Raw genomic sequence first — 21619 nt, 5'->3', positions numbered from 1 at the left:
CTTGTTGAAGTTCTTGATAATCCGATAAATGGTTGATTTAGGTGCAATCTTACTGGCAGCAATATCCTTGCCTGTGAAGCCCTTTTTGTGCAAAGCAATGATGACGGCACGTGTTTCCTTGCAGCTAACCACGGTTGACAGAGGAAGAACAATGATTCCAAGCACCACCCTCATTTTGAAGCTTCCAGTCTGTTATTCGAACTCAATCAGCATGACAGAGTGATCTGCAGCCTTGTCCTCGTCAACACTCACACCTGTGTTAACGAGAGAATTACTGACATGATGTCAGCTGGTCCTTTTGTGGCAGGGCTGAAATGTAGTGGAAATGTTTTTTGGGGATTCAGTTGGCAAAGAGGAACTTTGCAATTAATTGCAATTCATCTGATCACTCTTCATAACATTCTGGAGTATATGCAAATTGCCATCATACAAACTGAGGCAGCAGACTTTGTAAAAATTAATATTTGTGTCATTCTCAAAACTTTTGGCCATGACTGTACACACAATACCCCATACCCATTGGATGCAGTGATCACAATATAGTGGCTGTATAAGAGATCATACAAACGATTTTGCTGTGGCTCTTATGTGGATGATGTTAAAAATATTTGTTGGTCTGATTAATAAGGAGCATCCAGATGGTGCACTTGATTAATTAAGAAACTGACTGTTAAGAAACTGACTGTTAGAACTGTTAAGGCTCCATGGATTGATCAGGAATTGAAAAACTGTATGGTTGAAAGAGATGGGACAAAAGGAGTGGCTAATAAGTCTGGCTGCTCATCTGACTGGCTGACTTACTACAAATTGAGAAATGATGTCCAAACTCAACAAACATAATAAACTGTATTATGAAGCCAAGACCAATGATATAAAGAATGATGGGAAAAAAAACTTTGGAGAACTTTAAATTAAATTATGGGCAGAAAGACAAATTCAACTCCATCTTTCATTGAATCAGATGGCTTATTCATCACAAAACCATTTGATGTTGCCAATTATTTTAATGATTACTTCATTTGCAAAGTGGGAAAACTTAGCCAAACTTAGCCAGGAACAACGAACAGTGAGCCATCGTACTCATGCATAACAAAAACTAATTAAGGAAAGAAAAGCATTGTAAGTTTGAATTTGTTGAGTTAGTGTGGGAGAGGTGGAAAAATGATTGTTATCGATCAATAATGACAAACCTCCTGGCATTGACAACTTAGATGGAAAGCTACTGAGGATGGTAGCTGACTCTATAGCCACTCCCATCTGTCATATCTTTAATCTGAGCCTAAAGTCTTTGTCCTCAGGCCTAGAGGGAAGCCATAATCATTCCGCTACCCAAGAGTTGTAAAGCGGCCTTTACTGGTTCTAACAGCAAAGCTATAAACTTGCTGCCAGCTCTTAGCAAACTGTTGGAAAACATTGTGTTTGGCCAAATACAATGCTATTTCTCTGTAAACAAATTAACAACAGACTTTCAGCATGCTTATAGAGAAGGGCACTCAACATGTACTTCACTGACATAAATGGCCGATGATTGGTTGAAAGAAATTGATAATAAGAAGATTGTGGGAGCTGTACTGTTAGATTTCAGTGAAGCCTTTGATATTATTGACCATAACCTCTTATTAGAAAACTTATTTGTTATTGCTTTTCAACCTCTGCCATATCGTAGATTCAGAGCTATCTATCTAACAGAACTCAGAGGATTTTCTTTAATGGAAGCTTCTCTAATGTCAAACATGTGAAGTGTGGTGTACCACAGGACAGCTCTCTAGCCCCTCTACTCTTTTTATCAATGACCTGCCACTCGCATTAAACAAAGCATGTGTGTCCATGTATGCTGATGATTCAACCATACGCATCAGACCTCAGCTGAATCTGGTAATGAATGGTGTGGCTGTTGAACAAGTTGAGGAGACTAAATTACTTGGTGTTACCTTAGATTGTAAACTGTCAAGGTCAAAACCTATAGATTCAATGGTTGTAAAGATGGGGAGAGGTCTGTCCACAAAGCAAGTCCGGCAGGCTCTAGTTTTATCTTATCTTGGTTAATGTCCAGTCATATGGTCAAGTGCTGCAAAGAAAGACCTAGTTAAGCTGCAGCTGGTCAAGAACAGAGGCACGTCTTGCTCTTCATTGTAATCAGAGGGCTAATATTAATACTATGCATGCCAGTCTCTCTTGGCTAAGATTTGAGGAAAGACAGACTGCGTCACTTCTTGTTTTTTTTAAGAAACATGAATGTGTTGGAAATTCCAAATTGTTTGCATAGTCTTCTTAAAAAGAGCACTGACACATACACAGCTGATGCCCCCTGGACTGTTTTAATAACACGGTACCTAATTTTGTTTACCTGTCGGCCCCAGCCTCGAACTCAGTTCCTGTATGTACCTAACTGACCCGCTCTGCCCATTCATCGCCATTTACCCGTTGTTGTCTTAGCTCTCCTGATCAACACCTGTGATTGCTTTATGCCTCTCTCTAATGTCAATATGCCTTGTCTCCTGCTGTCTTGGCTAGTTCTTATTGTTTTATTTCACTGTAGAGCCCTCAGTCCCGCTCAACAGGCCTTAGATAGCTCTCTTCTCCCATTTATCTTCAGAGTTTGTACTGTTAGGTGACCTAAACTGGGATATGCTTAACACCCCGGCCGTCCTACAATCTAAGATAGATGCCCTCAATCTCACACTAATTATCAAGGAACCTACCAGGTACAACCCTAAATCAGTAAACACGGGCACCCTCATAGATATCATCCTGACCAACCTGCCCTCTAAATACACCCCTGCTGTCTTCAACCAGGATCTCAGCGATCACTGACTCATTGCCTGCGTCTGTAATGGGTCCGCGGTCAAACAGCCACCCCTCATCACTGTCAAACGCTCCCTAAAACACTTCAGCAAGCAGGCCTTTCTAATCGACCTGGCCCGGGTATCCTGGAAGGATATTGACCTCATTCCCTAAAGACTGGAAAGCTGCCGCGGTCATCCCCCTCTTCAATGTGCGAGCCACTCTAGACCCAAACTGTTACAGACCTATATCTATCCTACTCTGCCTTTCTAAAGTCTTCGAAATACAAGTTAACAAACAGATTACCGACCATTTCAAATCCCACTGTACCTTCTCCGCTATGCAATCTGTTTTTCCGAGCTGGTCATGGGTGCACCTCAGCCACGCTCAAGGTCCTAAACGATATCATAACCGCCATCGATAAAAGACAATACTGTGCAGTCATTGACCTGGCCAAGGCTTTCGACTCTATCAATCACCGCATTCTTATCGGCAGACTCAACAGCCTTGGTTTCTCAAATGACTGCATCTCCTGGTTCACCAACTACTTCTCAGATAGAGTTCAGTGTGTCAAATCGGAGGGCCTGTTGTCCGGACCTCGGGCCGACTCTTTTCTCAGTATACATCAATGATGTCGCTCTTGCTGCTCGTGATTCTCTGATCCACCTCTACGCAGACGACACCATTCTGTATACTGGCCCTTCGTTGGACACTGTGTTAACAAACCTCCAGACGAGCTTCAATGCCATACAACACTCCTTCCGTGGCCTCCAACTGCTCTTAAATACAAGTAAAACTAAATGCATGCTCTTCAACCGATCGCTGCCCGCACCCGCCCGCCAGTCTAGCGTCACTACTCTGGACGGTTCTGACTTAGAATATGTGGACAACTACAAATACCTAGGTGTCTGGTTAGACTGTAAACTCTCCAATCCAAAATTAAGTCTAGAATCAGCTTCCTATTTCGCAACAAAGCATCCTTCACTCATGCTGCCAAACATACCCTCGTAAAACTGACTATCCTACTGATCCTTGACTTCAGCGATGTCATAAATAGCACGCGCTCCAGCAGGTATATTTCACTGGTCATCCCCAAAGCCAACTCCTCCTTTGGCCGTCTTTCCTTCCAGTTCTCTGCTGCCAATGGTTGGAATGAATTGCTAAAACCACTGAAGCTGGAGACATATCTCCCTCACTAACTTTAAGCATCAGCTGTCAGAGCTGCATACCGATCATTGCACCTGTAAACAGCCCGTCTGTAAATAGCCCACCCAACTACCTCATCCCCATATTGTTATTTTTTTTTTGCTCCTTTGCACCCCAGTATCTCAACTTGCACATTCATCTTCTGCACGTCTATCACTCCAGTGTTAATGCTAAATTGTAATTATTTTGCCACTATGGCCTATTTATTGCCTTACCTCCCTAATCTTACCTCATTTGCACACACTGTATATAGACTTTTCTATTGTGTTATTGTTTATCCCATGTGTAACTCTGTGTTGTTTGTGTCGCACTGCTTTGCTTTATCTTGGCCAGGTCGCAGTTGTAAATGAGAACTTGTTCTCAACTGGCCTACCTGGTTAAAAACAGGTGAATTATTTTTTTTAAACACACTTACCCCACCAGACATGCAACCAGTGGTCTTTTCACAGGCCCCAGGTCAAGAACAAATTCAAGGAAACGTACAGTATTGTACAGAGCCATGAGTTTGGAACTCCTTTCCATCTTATATACTGCAAGTGAACAGTAAACAAATAAAGCAACACCTCACGGCACAGCGCCTTTCCCCCATGTAGTAAGGATAGAGGTAACAATGAAGCCAGCCAAATACAGGCAAATCTTTGACGAGAACCTGCTTCAGAGTGCAAACAACCTTAGAATGGGGGAAAGATTTACGTTCCAACAGGACATTGATCCCAACGACTCAAAGCTGTAATCGACCGCCAAAGGTGCTTCTACAATGTATTGACTCATTGGGTATTCCCTTTGTCATTATGGGGTATTGTTTTTATTTTATTTTTATTTAACAAGGCAAGTCAGTTAAGAACAAATTCTTATTTACAATGATGGCCTACCACATAAAAAAAAAATAGAACAAAATACTCATCACGACAAGAGAGACAACACTACATAAAGAGAGACCTAAGACAACAACATAGCAAGGCAGCAACACATGACAACACAGCATGGTAGCTACACAACATGACAACAACATGGTAACAGAACAAAACGGGGTACAAACATTATTGGGCACAGACAACAGCACAAAGGGCAAGAAGGTAGAGACAACAATACATCACGCAAAGCAGCCACAACTGTCAGTAAGAGTGTCCATGATTGAGTCTTTGAATGAAGAGATTGAGATAAAACTGTCTGGTTTGAGTGTTTGTTCCAGGTCGTTACAGTCGCTAGCTGCAGCGAACTGAAAAGAGGAGTGACCCAGGGATGTGTGTGCTTTGGGGACCTTTAACAGAATGTGACTGGCAGAAGGAGTGTTGTCTGTGGAGGATGAGGGCTGCAGTAGATATCTCAGATAAGGAGGGAGTGAGGCCTAGGAGGGTTTTATAAATTAGCATCAACCAGTGTGTCTTGTGACAGATATACAGAGATGACCAGTTTACAGAGGAGTATAGAGTGCAGTGATGTGTCCTATAAGGAGCATTGGTGGCAAATCTGATGGCCGAATGGTAAAGAACATCTAGCCGCTCAAGAGCACCCTTACTGTACCTGACGATCTATAAATTACGTCTCCGTAATCTAGCATGGGTAGGATGGTCATCTGAATCAGGGTTAGTTTGGCAGCTGGGGTGAAAGAGGAGCCATTACGATAGAGGAAACCAAGTCTAGATTTAACTTTAGCCTGCAGCTTTGATATGTGCTGAGAGAAGGACAGTGTACCGTCTAGCCATACTCCCAAGTACTTGTATGAGGTGACTACCTCAAGCTCTAAACCCTCAGAGGTAGTAATCACACCTGTGGGGAGGGGGGCATTCTTCTTACCAAACCACATGACCTTTGTTTTGGAGCTGTTCAGAACAAGGTTAACGGTAGAGAAAGCTTGTTGGACACTAAGAAAGCTTTGTTGTAGAGCATTTCACACAAAATCCAGAGGGGCCAGCTGAGTATAAGACCATATCATCTGCATATAAATGGATGAGAGAGCTTCCTACTGCCTGAGCTAAGTTGTTGATATATTGAGAAGAGCTTGGGGTGCCACTGAAGGACGAACCGTGGATGCCTTCCAAGCAATGGGAACCTCCCCAGAAAGGAGAGACAGGATTGGCGATGATAGGGGCAGCAACCTTGAAGAAGAAAGGGTCTAAACCATCTGACCCAGATGTTTTTGTTGGGGTCAAGTTTCAGGAGCTCATTTAGCACCTCGGACTCAGTGACTGCCTGCAGGGAGAAACTTTGTAGCGGGGCAGGGGGAAAAGAGGGAAAAGGATTGGGGATTGTCACATTAGAATGGGTGGGAGATTAGGAAATGTTGGACGGGCAAGGAGGCATGGCTGAGTCAAATAGGAATCCTGACTTAATGAAGTGGTGATTAAAGAGCTCAGCCATGTGCCTCTTGTTAGTAACAACCACATCATCAACATTAAGGGATATGGGCAGCTGTGAGGAGGAGGGTTATTCTCCAGGTCTTTAACAGTTTTCCAGAACTTCTTAGGATTAGACCCACAGAGAGAGAACTGCTGCTTAAAGTAACTAACTTTGGCCTTCCGGATAGCCTGAGTGCACTTATTTCTAATTTGCCTGAGTATGCGTGTGCCCGAGCCTTTCACAAATGCAATTCTTGAGGTGGAGTAACTCTGCAAGATCACGGTCGAACCAGGGGCTGAGCCCGTTTTTAATTCTCATTTTCTTTATGGGGGCGTGTTTGTTAACAATATCACTGAAAATATAAAAAAAGAAGGTCCAAGCGTCTTCGACAGAGGGGATCAAACTGATTCTATACCATTTTACAGAAGCCAGTTCATGAAGGAAGGCTTGCTCATTAAAGTTTTTAAAAGGCGTCTATAATAAATCAGGGCAGGTCGTTTCACTGAGCAGCCATTACGAACACAGGCTGTAAAACAGTGATCACTAAGGTCATTACAGAAAACACCAGACTGATACCTATCAGGATTATTTGTGAGGTAAGGCGGTTTAAGCATATCCCAGTTTAGGTCACCGAGCAGGACAAATTCAGACTTGGTGTAAGGGGCCGGAGAGAGCTTAGGGCAGGTAGGGTACAGGCCGGTGCTGATGGAGGACGATAGCACCCAGCAACAGTCAGCAAAGAGCTATTTGAAAGTTTAATGCTTAAAACCAGCAAATCAAATTGTTTGGGGACAGACTTGGTGGAGACAACCGAGCACTGAAGGTGATCCATGGTAAAGATTGCCACTCCCCCACCTTTGGAAGATCTGTCTTGCCGAAAAAGGTTATAACCAGAAAGGTTAACATCAGTATTCAAAACACTCTTCCTTAACCACGTCTCAGTAATGACCAACACATCTGGATTGGAGCTGTGAACCCACACTTTCAATTGATCCATTTTAGGTAATGAGCTTCTAGTGTTAACGTGCAGAAAACCCAGGATTTTACGAAAGCAGAAATTAGTGAAGCAGATATCAGAGCACAAGTCAGAATTGGGGCTAGCAACAGTAGATGGGCCAGGGTGTACATGCACATTTCCAGATATCATCAACAGCAATACAATCTATGCACGGCACAGGACAGGGAGAGCTCTGCAGTGCTGATTTATAACATCTGAATGTGCATCAGATGGCAACAAGATCATATTGTACAGCAATTTCATCAGGTAACATGAATACAAAGCCGGTGAGAGGTGGTTAGAATAGGATGGGAGGCCAAAAGTCTGTGTAACCCATAGAGAGTCAGCCCCGAGTGTGGGAACAAACATAGTCTGTCCCACGGTTGGGTAAAGAAAGTTCGTAGTCAACAAAGCATGCAGGAGTCATGAGGCAAATAGCAAAATACACAAGAAAAAAATCAAATATATAACGACTTAGGGCTAGCCATTGTAAGTTTAGAGTCACTCGCCCCAACAGTGCGTGTGTGCAGGACGCGTGCGAAAGCTCGGGAGAGAGGGGGGAGTGTGGTGGGGGTAATTGTACCAGACAGGGGGAGACAGGCCAGGGAAGACGGTGAACAGATTGCCAGGTGGAATCCAAGCAGCAGTGCCACAGGCAATGGGAGTAGGTGTCACACCCACTTGGGAAAAGCTTTTATTTCTCCTGCCAATTGTTGTGTCCAAAGGGCTCGACACCTTTCACTTCACACCTCAGTGCTTATTGAAGTTGTATCTGGTCTGTCCCAGCAATGAGTGTATAATATAATCATTAGATATACTCTTTGAGTAATGAGGTTTGAGAACATGATTGTCTCTTTGCGTGAGTTAAATACAGCAGGGACAATGACACTGAAATTATGACATCATAATGTATTCCTCATTGTGACCAAGACAGAGTTTGTTTCATGTATTGTTTATTGGTATGCTAATCTGTATTCATTTTTTTGCCACCTCCTCTCTCACAGGGAGTTTCAGTGGCTGTCCCACCTGCCCGTCACAGGACAGCTGGATGGTGCCACCCTGAAGCAGATGGGCACACCGCGCTGTGGGGTAAAGGATGAGGGCAGCCATCAGGTCTGGGCCCAGAGAGTCTATGCAGTCTTCACAGGCAAGATGGCGTCCAATGGGTCACAAACCCGCGGGAAACGCTATGCTCAACCAGGTGAGGGAATACACTCAAAGTTTTGTGTGCGTGCGTGCATGCCCTAAGCAGGTAGTCAGTGGCGCGCCAAGGTAACAATGGCTTTTGTTTCCTGTTGTTGAGCTCTGTATATTTGCACAACCGTGAGTTTTCCAGTGACACAAACCTCCCCAGCACAAACCTCCCAGACGAGCTGAATGCCTTCTATGCTCGCTTCGAGGCAAACAACACTGAGCCAGGCATGAGAGCCCCTGCTGTCCAGGACAATTGTGTGTTCTCGCTCTCCGTGGCCGATGTGAGTAAGAATTTTAAACAGGTAAACACTCACAAGGCCGTTGGGTCAGATGGAATACCAGGCCGTGTTCTCAGAGCATGCACAGACCAGCTGGAAACTGTCTTTACATTTTCAACATCTCGGTCTGTAATCCCAAAGGTAATCTCAAAGGTAATCTGCTTAAATGACTATCGTGCCATAGCATTTACATCTGTAACCATGAAATGCATTGAAAGGCTGGTCATGGCACGCATCAACAATCGCAAACCTCCCCAACAGATCCACAGATGACACAATCTCTATTGCACTACACACTGCTCTCTCCCAACTGGACAAGAGGAATACATATGTGAGAATGCTGTTCATTGACAACAGGTCAGCGTTCACCACCATAGTTCCTTCCAAGCTCATCACCAATCTCGGTATCCTTGGACTGAACACCTTCCTCTGCAACTGGATCCTAAACTTTCTGATGGGCCGCCCCCAGGTGGTGAGGGTAGGTAACAACATCTGCCACACTGACACTCAACATGCCCCTCAGGGTTGTGTGCTTAGTCCCCTTCTGTACTCCCTGTTCACCCATGACTGTGTGGCCATGCACAACTCTAACACCATCATCAAGTTTGCTGACGACATGACTGTGGCAGGACTGATTGCAGATGACAATGAGACAGTGGCAGTCTGAATCCAGGATAACAACCTCTCTTTCAACATCCGCAAGACAAAGGAACTGATCGGGGACTACAGGAAATGGAGGGGCGAGCCTGCCCCCATCCACATTGACGAGGCTGTAGTGGAGCAGGTCGAAAGCTTCAACTTACTCGGTGTCCACATTACTAAGCACTTAACAAGGTCCTCTCAAACCAGCACAGTTGTGAAGAAGGCACGACAAAGCCTCTTCCCCCTCAGGAGGTTGAAAAGATTTGACATGGTTCCTCAGATCCTCAAAAAGTTCTACAGCTGCACCATTGAGAGCATATTGACTGGCTGCGTCACCGCTTGGTATGGCAACCCCACCGCTCTCGATCGCAAGGCGCTACAGAGGGTGTTGTGGACAGCCCAGTACATCACTGGGGCAGAGCTCCCTGCCATCCAGGACCACTATACCAGGCAGTGTCAGAGGAAGACCCGGAAAATTGTCAAAGACCCCAGCCATCAAAGCCATTTACTGTTCACTCTGCTACAGCAGGTCAAGCGGTACCGGAGCGCCAAGTCTGGGGACCAAAATACTCCTGAACATCTTCTACCCCCAAGCCATAAGACTGCTGAACAGTTAATCAAATGGCTAACCTGAATATTTGCATTGACCCTTTTTTTGCACTGAATCTTGCACTAACTCAATGCACACTGGACACCCCAACACACACACACACACACACACACACACATATTGATGCCACACACACACTTTCACACGCTTCACATACGCTGCGCTGCTACTCATTTTATTATCTATCCTGATTGCCTAGCCACTTTTACCCCTACCTACATGTACATATTACCTCAACTACAGTACCTCGTACCCCTGCACATTGACTTGGTACCGGCACTCTTTATGTATAGCCTCGTTATTGTTATTTATTGTGTTACTGTTTTCTATTTTTATTGGCAAATTTTCTTACTCTGCATTGTTGGGAAAGGGCTCGTACGTAAGCATTTCACGGTAAAGTCTACACCTGTTGTATTCGGCGTATGTGACAAATAAAATTTGATTTTGTTTTGATATGCTTGTGGAGTCTGTGGCTGTGGTAGCTCCAGAGCTCAGAAAGCGTGCACACCGTGGTCTGGGTGGGTCTCCTGTCGTGAAGCCCATGACTAATAGCACTGAGGGCCTGTAGTTAAGGCTTAGAAGAGCGTCTGATGTCCCACTCTTTGGCCCGAACGACCCCTCTGCTGCAGGGGTACTAGTGGTTATCTACTCAACTCTACCTGTACCTAGCGAATTACACTGCATTCTATGGAGTCTCATTAGCATATTCACTGCAGATGAATTGAACCATACATACCCCACTGGATCAGAACATATATTCTGGATTTTGGTTATACATAAGCATACCGTTTCAGTCAAAGCAGTAAGGTTACCTCTTTTTCCTCCGAGGAAGTATGATTGACAGTTGAAACAATGCCACAGTTTGACACCAACACCAGTGTGACTCCCAATGCATGTGGTGGTTGACTGTTATACTTGGGTCTCTTAAGATGTTTTGACCCTGCACAGATCCTCTGCTTGTGTCTACTGTTTATGTTAGACGAATATCTGGTCTCTCACTACATGAGAGGAAAAACAGTCACTTTAACAGCCGTGTCAGTGACCATGAGGAGGAGGCAGCCATCCCTCCCGTTGTTCCTGCTCGTAGCCTGAACTGTGAACACTCGGCATTCCTCTCTGTTTCGCAGGGGATTGGCTAATACTCTGGGAATGTAGTGGCGTCGGACGGTCTCTCTCACTTCCAAGTCAGTACCTGATGAGGCCTGTCCTCAGTTCGCTAGCTGGGTAAATAACACATCTCTGTTGTTTTGAGACCTGAGACGAGCCGCTGTCTTTGTCATCGCCGTCTCAGAGAAATGACTCATACGACGAGCAGGAGTGTTATTAAGCGAAACAAGAATGGTAATGACGAATGGCTACGACTACAACAGGTGTCGGGTGTACCTCAGGAAAGACCAGGGTCGTGTTCATTGGGCACCAAACAGAAGAAAAAAAAACTGATAAGGAGAGGGAAATAAACACACATTTTTGAACACGAACACATCCCTGATGTTTCAACCAGACTTTTCCCTTTTCATATAAAATAATGAGCACTTCTAAATGAATGTGGATGATACCATGATTACGGATAATCGTGTATGAATCGTGAATAATGATGAGTGAGAAAGTTACAGACGCACAAATATCATACCCCCAAGACATGCTGAACTCGAATCATTACAATAACAGGGGAGGTTTGCAATTTTTGGGTGGTATGATATTTGGCGCCTAACTTTCTCATTCATTGTTCACGGTTCATTCAGGATTATCTGTGATCATGGCAGCATCCACATTAATGTAGAAGTGTTTAGAAACATATTATATTCTTATTTACAATAAAAGTGACTCCAAAATGACAATACAATATTTACCAATTATTTCTGTTGGGCACAAAATAATCTGAAACACAACCAAAACAAACAGCAAATGCATCAAACAAATTTGTAGTCACAAGCTTGATGTAGTCATTGCATGCAATGAATATGGGACCAAATACTTTTTACTACTTTAATACACATAAGTGAATTTGGGCTCCTGAGTGGCGCAGCGGTTTAAGGTGCTAGAAGTGTCACATTTGGAGCTCACTTTATGTGGTTTTGATGACATAAAACCGATAAATGACTGGGATCAGATTGTTTTCATTTGCCACTGTTTTTTTCGCAGAGGAAAGGAGGTGCTACTACCGTGCCTCCCGGGAATAACAAGCAGACGTACTGTAGCTCTTATCCTGGAAGACTAGCTGTGGGAATCTGACGCAGGTTCCCACTGATATTTACAGAGGCTACATTCCATCACCCTTGTTCAAGATAAGCAGTGCAGGTTGTGAAGGCTCCGTGTTTGTGAGAGGTGTGTGCCGTTTGGAACCACAGCCCTGACTGACCACATGCTTTCTCGCTGGTTCGAGGTGTGAATGGGTATCAAATCTTTGAAGCCATATATTACTGTGATTATTTGATATGACTGTACGTTATGATGATAACGTACAATAGATGCTGCACTGGCTCAGTGCTGTGGCTCTCTAGGAAGTCTCCCTCTGAGGATACTGGCCCCTCACATCTCTCAGACAGACCAGTGATAGGATAGAGCCAAGTCTGTGTTTGCCTCAAACATGCTCTCTTGTACAAGAAAGACCCAACTCCCACCACCACTGTTCTCTTCTACTAACAACCATCGCTATCAGATGATCTTGGTCACTTCCTAGAGAGATGGGGATTTCTCCCCCCCCCCACCACCACCAACACTACTTTACAGGCCATAATTCTAATTACTTCCATAAGGGAAGTCAAGGAATGTCTTCAGTATAACTTCCTGTCGTTGTTGGTCTCCGGTGGGACCGTCTTACTCAGCGGAGGTCTATGAGTGCTAGAATCAAGGCAATGACTCAAGGCCACTGCCCACTGTGCAAATGTCAGCGTGGACGTAACTGCATGTAAAATGGTCTTTGATCTCCTCTGGATGAGTCCACCGAGACCATTTGCCTGAATACACTTCACTTGACCCTACATTTGTACTGTTTTAGTTCTACTGCTTTTGCGATAGTGTGGTGGTGGGCAGTCTAATATTTTATCGACCATCTTCTCTTTGATTGACAAGACTTCACAACCCATACCAACATAAGGGAACTGATTGATAGTGTTTAAAAGGAGCTTTACATTTTGCAGATCACCACAATGGGAATGATGTTCAGACTTTTTTTCTAATGGCAGAACCCCAAAGTTATCATAATATGAAAGACACGCAGAGGCTCATTTAGAAAAGTTGATTGAAAACCTAATTAACAACATTAACCACCCTAGCCTTGATAAACATGTTATGATCGCTCCCATTCTGGATATCCTTATGGATAGGGGATGTTTGTCTTTGGATCAGGCAACCAGCTTTTTTTCCTGCTGAATCTTGTCAGATCTCCCTTGACAGAGGTTTATCCTGGTTAAATGAAGGCTATATGAAAAAACGATTCGATAAAAATCCTAGTTCACTTCTTCACCCGTTCGTCATATTACTTTGTGAGCAGTTTTTTAAGAGGTTGAAATACGTGGAGCAATATCCCCTGGTCATGGCAGTGTCCTGTAAGCAGAAAACAGAGATAAGACTTTAGAGGAGAGGTCATGGTACACTGGCAGATAATGACATATGGCTATATTTATTTATGACTGATGACACTTTTCTCTCATCATCTTACCTTTTCCATCTTGGTCTTCTTCTTGACCTTGATGTTCTTAGTGGATCCAGTCTTCTCCTTCTTCCCAAAACAACATGTCATCGTCCTCCAGAAAGACACATCCTTGGGCGTTGAGTAAGCCTTGTCAGCCATAACCACAGGCTTCTCCTCAGGAACTGGTTGGCCAATGAGGTCACCGTGAGGGTAGAAGGAGAACAGCCATGACTTGCCCATAATATTGGAGATGGAGGACCGGCTCAGGGCCCTCCGAGGCTCACCCTTGGAGGCCCAGGCGGCTTTAGGAAGATGTGGTGTCGGTGTGTCCAAGGAGGTTGTCTCGGGTTCATCCAGAACTTGGCTGATAGAAGCACTAAGCTCCACAACCTCTTGGCGGAGCAGCTGCATCTGTGTTCGGATGGCTTCAGGGGAGAGGGGCCATGTCCATATCTGTGGTGAAGTGTCCATTTGGCTTCAATCTATAGCTAGAGGACTCCTGATATCTCTAGGAGTGATAAGTATATATTTTTTGTCTTTATCTGTTGTGGTCTAGTACTGTCTTTTTTTATAGCTAGGGCCATCTACTTTAAGTGCTACCTGTCTTCCCAGTGGCTTACTTGGTGTGTGAACTGCTGACTGCTCATAATTTGCATCAACCAGGATAAGGGGCAGGGCAATTGACTTGTTTTGATAATCAGTGGCTGTATTGGAGGGGGAGTGGTTTCACCTCTCTTGGCAATCAGCAATTAGTACAGGGATGCGTGCTCTCCACCTCTGCTAAGCAATTAGTGTTAGTTCTTCAGTCTCCCCTGGTTCCTCAACGGCAGCTGTAAGACAGTTCTCCCGAGTTGTTCAAGGAAGGAAAGAGAGGAAGGCTCCACACCATTATCTCACTTGAGTATCTTACCTAGTTATTTACAGATTATCTCATGTTGCCCTTTTGTAGCTTTGTCAACTATGTGTGTCTTTTCTATACCTGTTTGCACCTCTCCCTGTAGGCTTTACAGACACTCCCCACCGATTGGCTGCAACCCTTCTAATTTAGTGTACCCTGCCCGCACATCCCATGTGGAATTCCGGGTCTCTGGAAGGGTTTGGAACTACCGATCTGTGGTCAAGAACGCAAAGTTCATCTCAGCCTATGCTGCCCTTCAGTCCCTTGACTTGTTGGCCCTGCCGGAGACATGGATCACCCCAGAGAACACTGCTACTCCAGCTTCTCTTTCTTCACCTGACTGTTTTCTCTCATAGTCCGAGAGCATCTGGTCGTTGCAGTGATGGCACAGGTCTGCTAATTTCCACTCAAGCTTAACATTATTGTCATCTATCACCTATCACGTGCCCTTGGAGAGTTCCTCAATGAGCTTGACAACTTGATAAGTGAATTTCCTGACTCCTGGCTCGCCGTTCTTTGTACTTGGCTACTTCAACCTCTCGACGTCTGCATTCGATTCATTTCTTTCCAACTCTCTCTTTCCCCTCCTTGCCTCTTTATAAAAACAATGTTTTACCCCTTTTTCTTCCCAATTTCCTGATATCTAATTGGTAGATACAGTCTTGTCCCATCGTTGCAACTCTTGAACGCGCTTGTAAGAGGTGACGGTCGAGAACCATGCGTCCTCCGAAACACGACCCTGCCAAGCCGCACTGCTTCTTGACACACTGCTCGCTTAACTCGGAATTCAGCCGCACCAATGTGTCGGAGAAAACACTGTACAACTGGTGACCGAAGTCAGCTTGCAGGCGCCCGCCCCGCCACATGGAGTCGCTAGAGCACGATGGGACAAGGAAATCCCGGCCAGCCAAACCCTTCCCTAACCTGGACGACGGTGGGCCAATTGTGCGCTGCCTCGTGGGTCTCCCGATCACAGCCGGCTGTGACACAGCCTGGGATCGAAGCCGGAGATGCAGTGCCTTAGACCCACTGCACCACTAGGGATGTCTTCTTACCTCTTTTGACCTCAACACTTTCCCAATCCCCTCCAACTCACAAGGCAGGCAATACGCTTGACCTCATCTTTACTAGAGGCTGCTCACCTACTAATGTCACTGCAACCCTCCTCCAGGTCTCTGATCACTACTTTGTTTCCTTTTCTGGCTCCCTTTCCTCCAACCCTAACCACTCAGCCCCTACAAAGATGGTCATGCGCCGTCGCAATCTTCGCTTTCTCTCTCCCACTACTCTCTCCTCTTCTATCATATCTCTCCCTTCTGCTAAATCCTTCTCCCTCCTGTCTCCTTATTCTGCTTCCTTTCAACCATACTCTCCTTCCTTTCCCCATCCTATGACTCGCACTGTCCCCTTTCCTCCCAGCCGGCTTGGCCCTCCCCTCCTGCTCCGTGGCGGAGTGACTCATTGCGAGCTTACAAAACAGGGCTGTGGGCAGCTGAGCGAAAATGAAGGCAAACTAAACTTCCGGAGGACCTATAATCCTTTCACTCCCTCCTCTCTATCTTCTCTTCCTCTGTATCCACTGCTAAAGCCACTTTATACCACTCAAAATGTCAAGCTTTTGCCTCTAACTCGAGGAAACTCTTTTCCACCTTCTCCCGCCTCCTTAATCCTCCACCGCCGCCCTCCTCCCTCTCTGCGGACAACTTTGTCAACCACTTTGAAAAAAAGGTTGACGACATCCATTACTCATTCACTCAGCCTATTTAGTCCACTGGTCTCACTCACTACGACTTGACCACTTTCTCCCCTCTCTCTCTCCATATGATATCCTGCAACTAGTGAGGTCTAGCCGCCTGACAACCTGCCCGCTCGACCCCCTCCCTTCTCCAGACCATCTCTGGAGACCTTCTCACTTCCCTCATCAACTCATCTCTGGCCACTGGCTTCAAAATGTCCCGAGTTGCTCCCCTCCTCAAGAAACAAACACTCGACTCATCTGATGTCAAACTATAGGCCTGTATCCCTTTCTTCTTTTCTTTCTAAAACACTTGAGCATGCTGTCTCTGATCAACTTTCTCGTTATCTATCTCAGAATGGTCTCAGAACGGTCACCAGTCAGTGTTCAAGACGGGTCACTCAACTGAGACTGCGCTTCTGTGTCAGAGGCTCTCTTCACGGCCAAAGCTGACTCTGTTCTCATATTCCTAGATCTATCCACTGCTTTCGACACCATGAACCATCATGTCCTCTTCACCCTCTCAGGGCTGGGCGTTTCAGGCTATGCAAACTCTTGGATTGCATCCTACCTGGCAGGATCTGTGTCCGCACCATGTACTCTTACTACTGGTGTCCCCCAGGGCTCGGTTCTAGGCCCTTTTCTCTCAAGTCACTCGACTCCGTCACATGGTCTCTCCTATTATTGCTATGCGGATGACACTCAACTATTTTTCTCCTTCCCCCCCTTCTGACACCCAGTGCTGACACACATTTCTACGTGCCCGGCAGATATCTCAACTTGGATGTCGACCCACCACCTCAAGCTCAACATCGACAAGATGGAAAGGCCTGCCCACTTAAAGACCTCTCCATCACGGTTGACAACTCCACAGTGTCACCCTCCCAGAGTGTAAAGAACATTGGCGTGACCCTGGACAACACCCTGTCGTTCTCTGCAAACATCAAAGCTGTGACCCACTCCTGGAGGTTTATACTCTACAACATCAGTAGAGCACGACCCTACCTTACACAGGAAGCAGCGGCGGTCCTAATCTAGGCACTTGTCCTATCCCGTTTGGACTACTGCAACTCGCTATTGGCTGGGTTCCCTGCTTGTGCCATCAAACCCCTGGAACTTATCCAGAATGCAGCAGCCCGTCTGGTTTTCAACCTTCCCAAGTTCTCATATGCCACTCCACTCCTCCGCACACTCCACTGGCTTCCAGTCGAAAATCGCATCCACTACAAGACAATGATGTTTACCTACGGGACAGCAAGAGGAACTGCCCGACCCAACCTTCAGGCTATGCTCAAACCCTACACTCCAACATGAGCACTCTGTTCTGCTACCTCCGGTCTCTTGGCCCTCCCACCCCTACGGGATGGCAGCTCCCGCTCAGCCCAGTCCAAGCTCTTCTCTGTCCTGAAGCTAGGACAAACCCCTTCCAAAAAATGTATATAAATAAATAATAATAAAATAAAATAAGAGCACGTAACACTTGCACTTGACCCCCCGTTTTAGCTCTGACGCTACTGATAGCTACGTTGAGGAAGAATGCACTTTCTATGTATGTGGTTGTCCCACCTAGCTATCTTAAGATGAAGGCAGAGAGCCTCTGACACAGAAGAGCAATTGAGTGACCATTCAGTTGAGTGACCATTCTGAGACCATTCTGAGATAGATAACGAGAAAGTTGATCAACTGTAAGTTGCTCTGGATAAGAGTGTCTGCTAAATGACTCAAATGTAAAATGATACAGCAGGACAGGTTCAAGTAATGCAATCAAGTTGGCTACCTCTTGTTGGAGCAGGAAAGTTCCTAACAGGAGAGTTCCAGGTGTGGGGGGGGGCGCTGTGGTGAAACGTCCATAGCATCGCTACTTTAGTCCAGGACAGGCTGCAGTAATGCAATCAACTCACCAAGCTCTCAGCGGAGCTTTTGCCTCTTCACCAGGAAGGCCTCAGGAGAGTTCGCCACAGGCCCACTATCGTCTGCACATGGGTATCCACAACTTAAGCTTCTATCTATGACTTCTATCTATGACAGGCTGAATGTATGGATGCAGATCCCTTTTGATTACCAAAGAAAAAAAAGACAATTGTTCAATAATAATCACTTTAAAAGAAACAAGTAGACTAGCTAATTACTTTTCAATATCACGAGAAGACACGGATAAGGAAACGATGACGCAAAACACACTGGTAAGACGCAAGTAATGCTCAAAGTTGAACGCAACTGACGAAATCAATGCATGACTCTTTGACGATTTGTGACAGCTGCGTCATAATGACTCGTAATGCACAATAGTTCTAGAATATGGTGCGTAATATTCAGATTTGTAATAGCCCAAGGAACAAAACCACACACTTCAGTGGAGTCTGGTGGGGGGAGCTATAGGAGGACAGGCTCACTGTAATGGCTGGAAAGGAATAAATGGAATGGTATCAAACATATGGAAACCACTTTTGACTCCAGCCATTATGAGTCCATTATCCTATAGCTCCTCCCACCAGCCTCCACTGACATGTATTTTCTCTCATTATATTATGGCTGCCACGAATGTTGTCCATCCTTATGTAATTTAGCTCGACTCAGTGTGTAATAGCGCGTAAAACCACGCACGCGTATTTCAAGAATGCAGATTCAACAAATTCACCAAAGTCTTAGGTCGTTTTTAATCGAAATGTCGAAATGTCCAGATTACCAAGAAAAGACCTGCCTTCGCAATATGTTTCTCTCTCGCTGTGTAGGCTGGCTATTGCATTTTTTGCCATATGAGCCTAATGGGGAGGAGTGGGTGAGAGGCTGGTTATCTAGTCAAAGGGTAGATATTTTTTTTAAAATCTAAACCTCGTCTCTATCTCTGTGTCCAGGATCGAGATGGCTCAAGTGTGCACTGCACTCACTACAACTCTGGTGTCTGGCGAGACCTCCCAGTTACATCTCTCCTCTGTGGCTGATCTTTGACAGGCCTAATCCCAATTGACACGCATTTCGGCTCTGGCCACAGCACTATATGGGGAATGTGGTGGCTCCGGTCAAAAGTAGTAGCCTTGCAAGACACCTAATCTCTTGAGTTTACATGAATGTTCGCTACGCAGATATCTGCAGTGTTTCCCCTAGGCAGAGAAATGAGGGGGGGCAGCATGGTAGTGGGCGTTGCCAATGGTGCGGTTTTAGAGGTCCTCTTGGCAGCAGAAACAAAATGTAGCAGTTTCAAAGCAAATTTTCTACAATTCTACACATTTTGCCATGTGGCTGAGAGAACATTTTCAGTTTAAAAAGTTAATGTCCTTCAATTATATACATTTTTCCATAGCATAAGAGCAAGGCATAAGCCATCTGAGTGACCCAAACATAACAAAATCAATGGACGCCCCATGACATTACATGGTAGTTTTAGAGGCCCTCTTGGCCGCAAAGACAATTGCTGTTTTAGAGCTAATTTCCTGACATTCTACACATTTTGCCATGGGGCAGAGAGAACATTTTAGATCTAGTTCCCTGCAATTCTACACATTTTGTCATGAGGCTAAAAGAAAAATGCCTGTTTCTAAGCGAATTAATTATACACATTTTGCCATGACTTATACCTTGTTTTATGCTATCTGAGTGACTCAAACATTATAACAAAATCAATTGGGGCCCCATGCCATGACATTTTTGGAATTTTGGATTCTCCCTGACTGGCTAGATTTTTTTAGGGGGGTGATTGTTAGTTCTCAAAGATGATCTTACTTAAAAAATATATTGCTCCATTGGGATTTCTTCAAACGAGTTTTAGACGTTTAAGTTTACCATCCCAATTTGATAAAAAATGTGGTGGCTACACTTAAACGGCGGTGTGCTATAGAGGAAAGTGCATATAGGGGAAACACTGAACATTCATGCAAGCTCATGAGATCAGTTGGCTTGCGAGGCGGCAGAGGTAGTGCACTTTATGGAGAATAGGGTGGCTTTGTTCAAAAGTAGTGCATTATGGATTAAGGTGGCTCTGGTTGATAGCAGTGCACTATATGGGCAATGTGGTGTCATGTCATATCATATGACAGAAGTAATCCTAGAATCCTTCCTTTGGCCGCCTCGCCTTCCAGTTCTCTGCTGCCAATGACTGGAACGAACTGCAAAAATCACCAAAGCTGGAGACTCTTACCTCCCTCACTAGCTTTAAGCACCAGCTGTCAGAGCAGCTCACAAATCACTGCACCTGTACATAGCTCATCTGTAAATAGCCCATCCAATCTACCTCATCCCCATACTGTATTTATTTATTTATCTTGCTTCTTTGCACCCCAGTATCTCTACTTGCACATTCATCTTCTGCACATTCTACCATTCCAGTGTTTAATTGCTATATTGTAATTACTTCGCCACCATGGCCTATTTATTGCCTTACCTCCCTTATCCTACCTCATTTGTACATGCTGTATATAGATTTTTCTGCTGTATTATTGATTCTATGTTTGTTTATTCCATGTGTAACTCTGTGTTGTTGTATGTGTCGAACTGCTTTGCTTTATCTTGGCCAGGTCGCAGTTGCAAGCAAATTAGAACTTGTTCTCAACTAGCCTACCTGGTTAAATAAAGGTGAAATAAAAAAAATAAAAAAATCTCTGGCTGATACAGCCAGGCGGTTACGGTCCAGGCTCCAGCCGGTTCCACTAATCTCTGGGTAATGGTTGTTTCCTGCTAAGAAGTTTTCCTCTCGTTGTTGTATGCTTTGCATGCTGTGTGTGGTTGTTTGCTTTAGTGATTTCTAGATTGTGTAATCTCGTGTATACACGAGGCGATTACAGTCTTGTAAAGAAAAAAAACATTGAGCTTTACCCCCCAACAAATGGTTGCAACAAAAAACCCTTGACTGGGACATACAGTCAAGCATACAGCAATGATGCCTCTTGCATTGAGATGCAGCGTCTTAGACCACTGCGCCACTCGGGAGCCCTCTTATTCTAAAATCTATTCAATACATTTTTCCCCTCATCAATCTACACACAATACCCCCATAATGACGAAGCGAAAACTATTTTTTAATTTTCTTTTTGCAAATGTATAAAAAAAATATTTTATTTACATAAGTATTCAGACCCTTTGCTGTGAGATGTGAAATTGAGCTCCGGTGCATCCTGTTTCCATTGATCATCCTTAACATGTTTCTACAACTTGATTGGAGTCTACCTTTGGTAAATTCAGTTGATTGGACATGATTTGGAAAGGCATATAAATGTCTATATGAGGTCCCACAGTTGACAATGCATGTCAGAGCAAAAACCAAGCCATGAAGTCGAAGGAATTGTCTGTAGAGCTCTGACACAGGAT

General features: G+C 44.8%; 1 protein-coding gene across 1 annotated transcript in view; it reads left to right on the top strand.

Annotated features, from left to right (window-relative positions):
• The window catches only part of mmp28 (matrix metallopeptidase 28), a 40864-nt gene that overhangs the window by 4223 nt on the left and 15022 nt on the right, over window positions 1-21619 (top strand). The window contains exon 3 of the mRNA XM_038962058.1: window positions 8332-8528. Within this exon, the coding sequence (XP_038817986.1) occupies window positions 8332-8528 (197 nt within the window). The remainder of the gene's footprint in view (window positions 1-8331; window positions 8529-21619) is intronic.

The sequence above is a fragment of the Salvelinus namaycush genome, chromosome 23 (assembly GCF_016432855.1).
Source record: "Salvelinus namaycush isolate Seneca chromosome 23, SaNama_1.0, whole genome shotgun sequence".
Taxonomy (NCBI): Eukaryota; Metazoa; Chordata; class Actinopteri; order Salmoniformes; family Salmonidae; genus Salvelinus; species Salvelinus namaycush.
The sequence above is the reverse complement of the archived record's forward strand: the minus strand, read 5'-3'. Positions and strand labels throughout refer to the sequence as shown.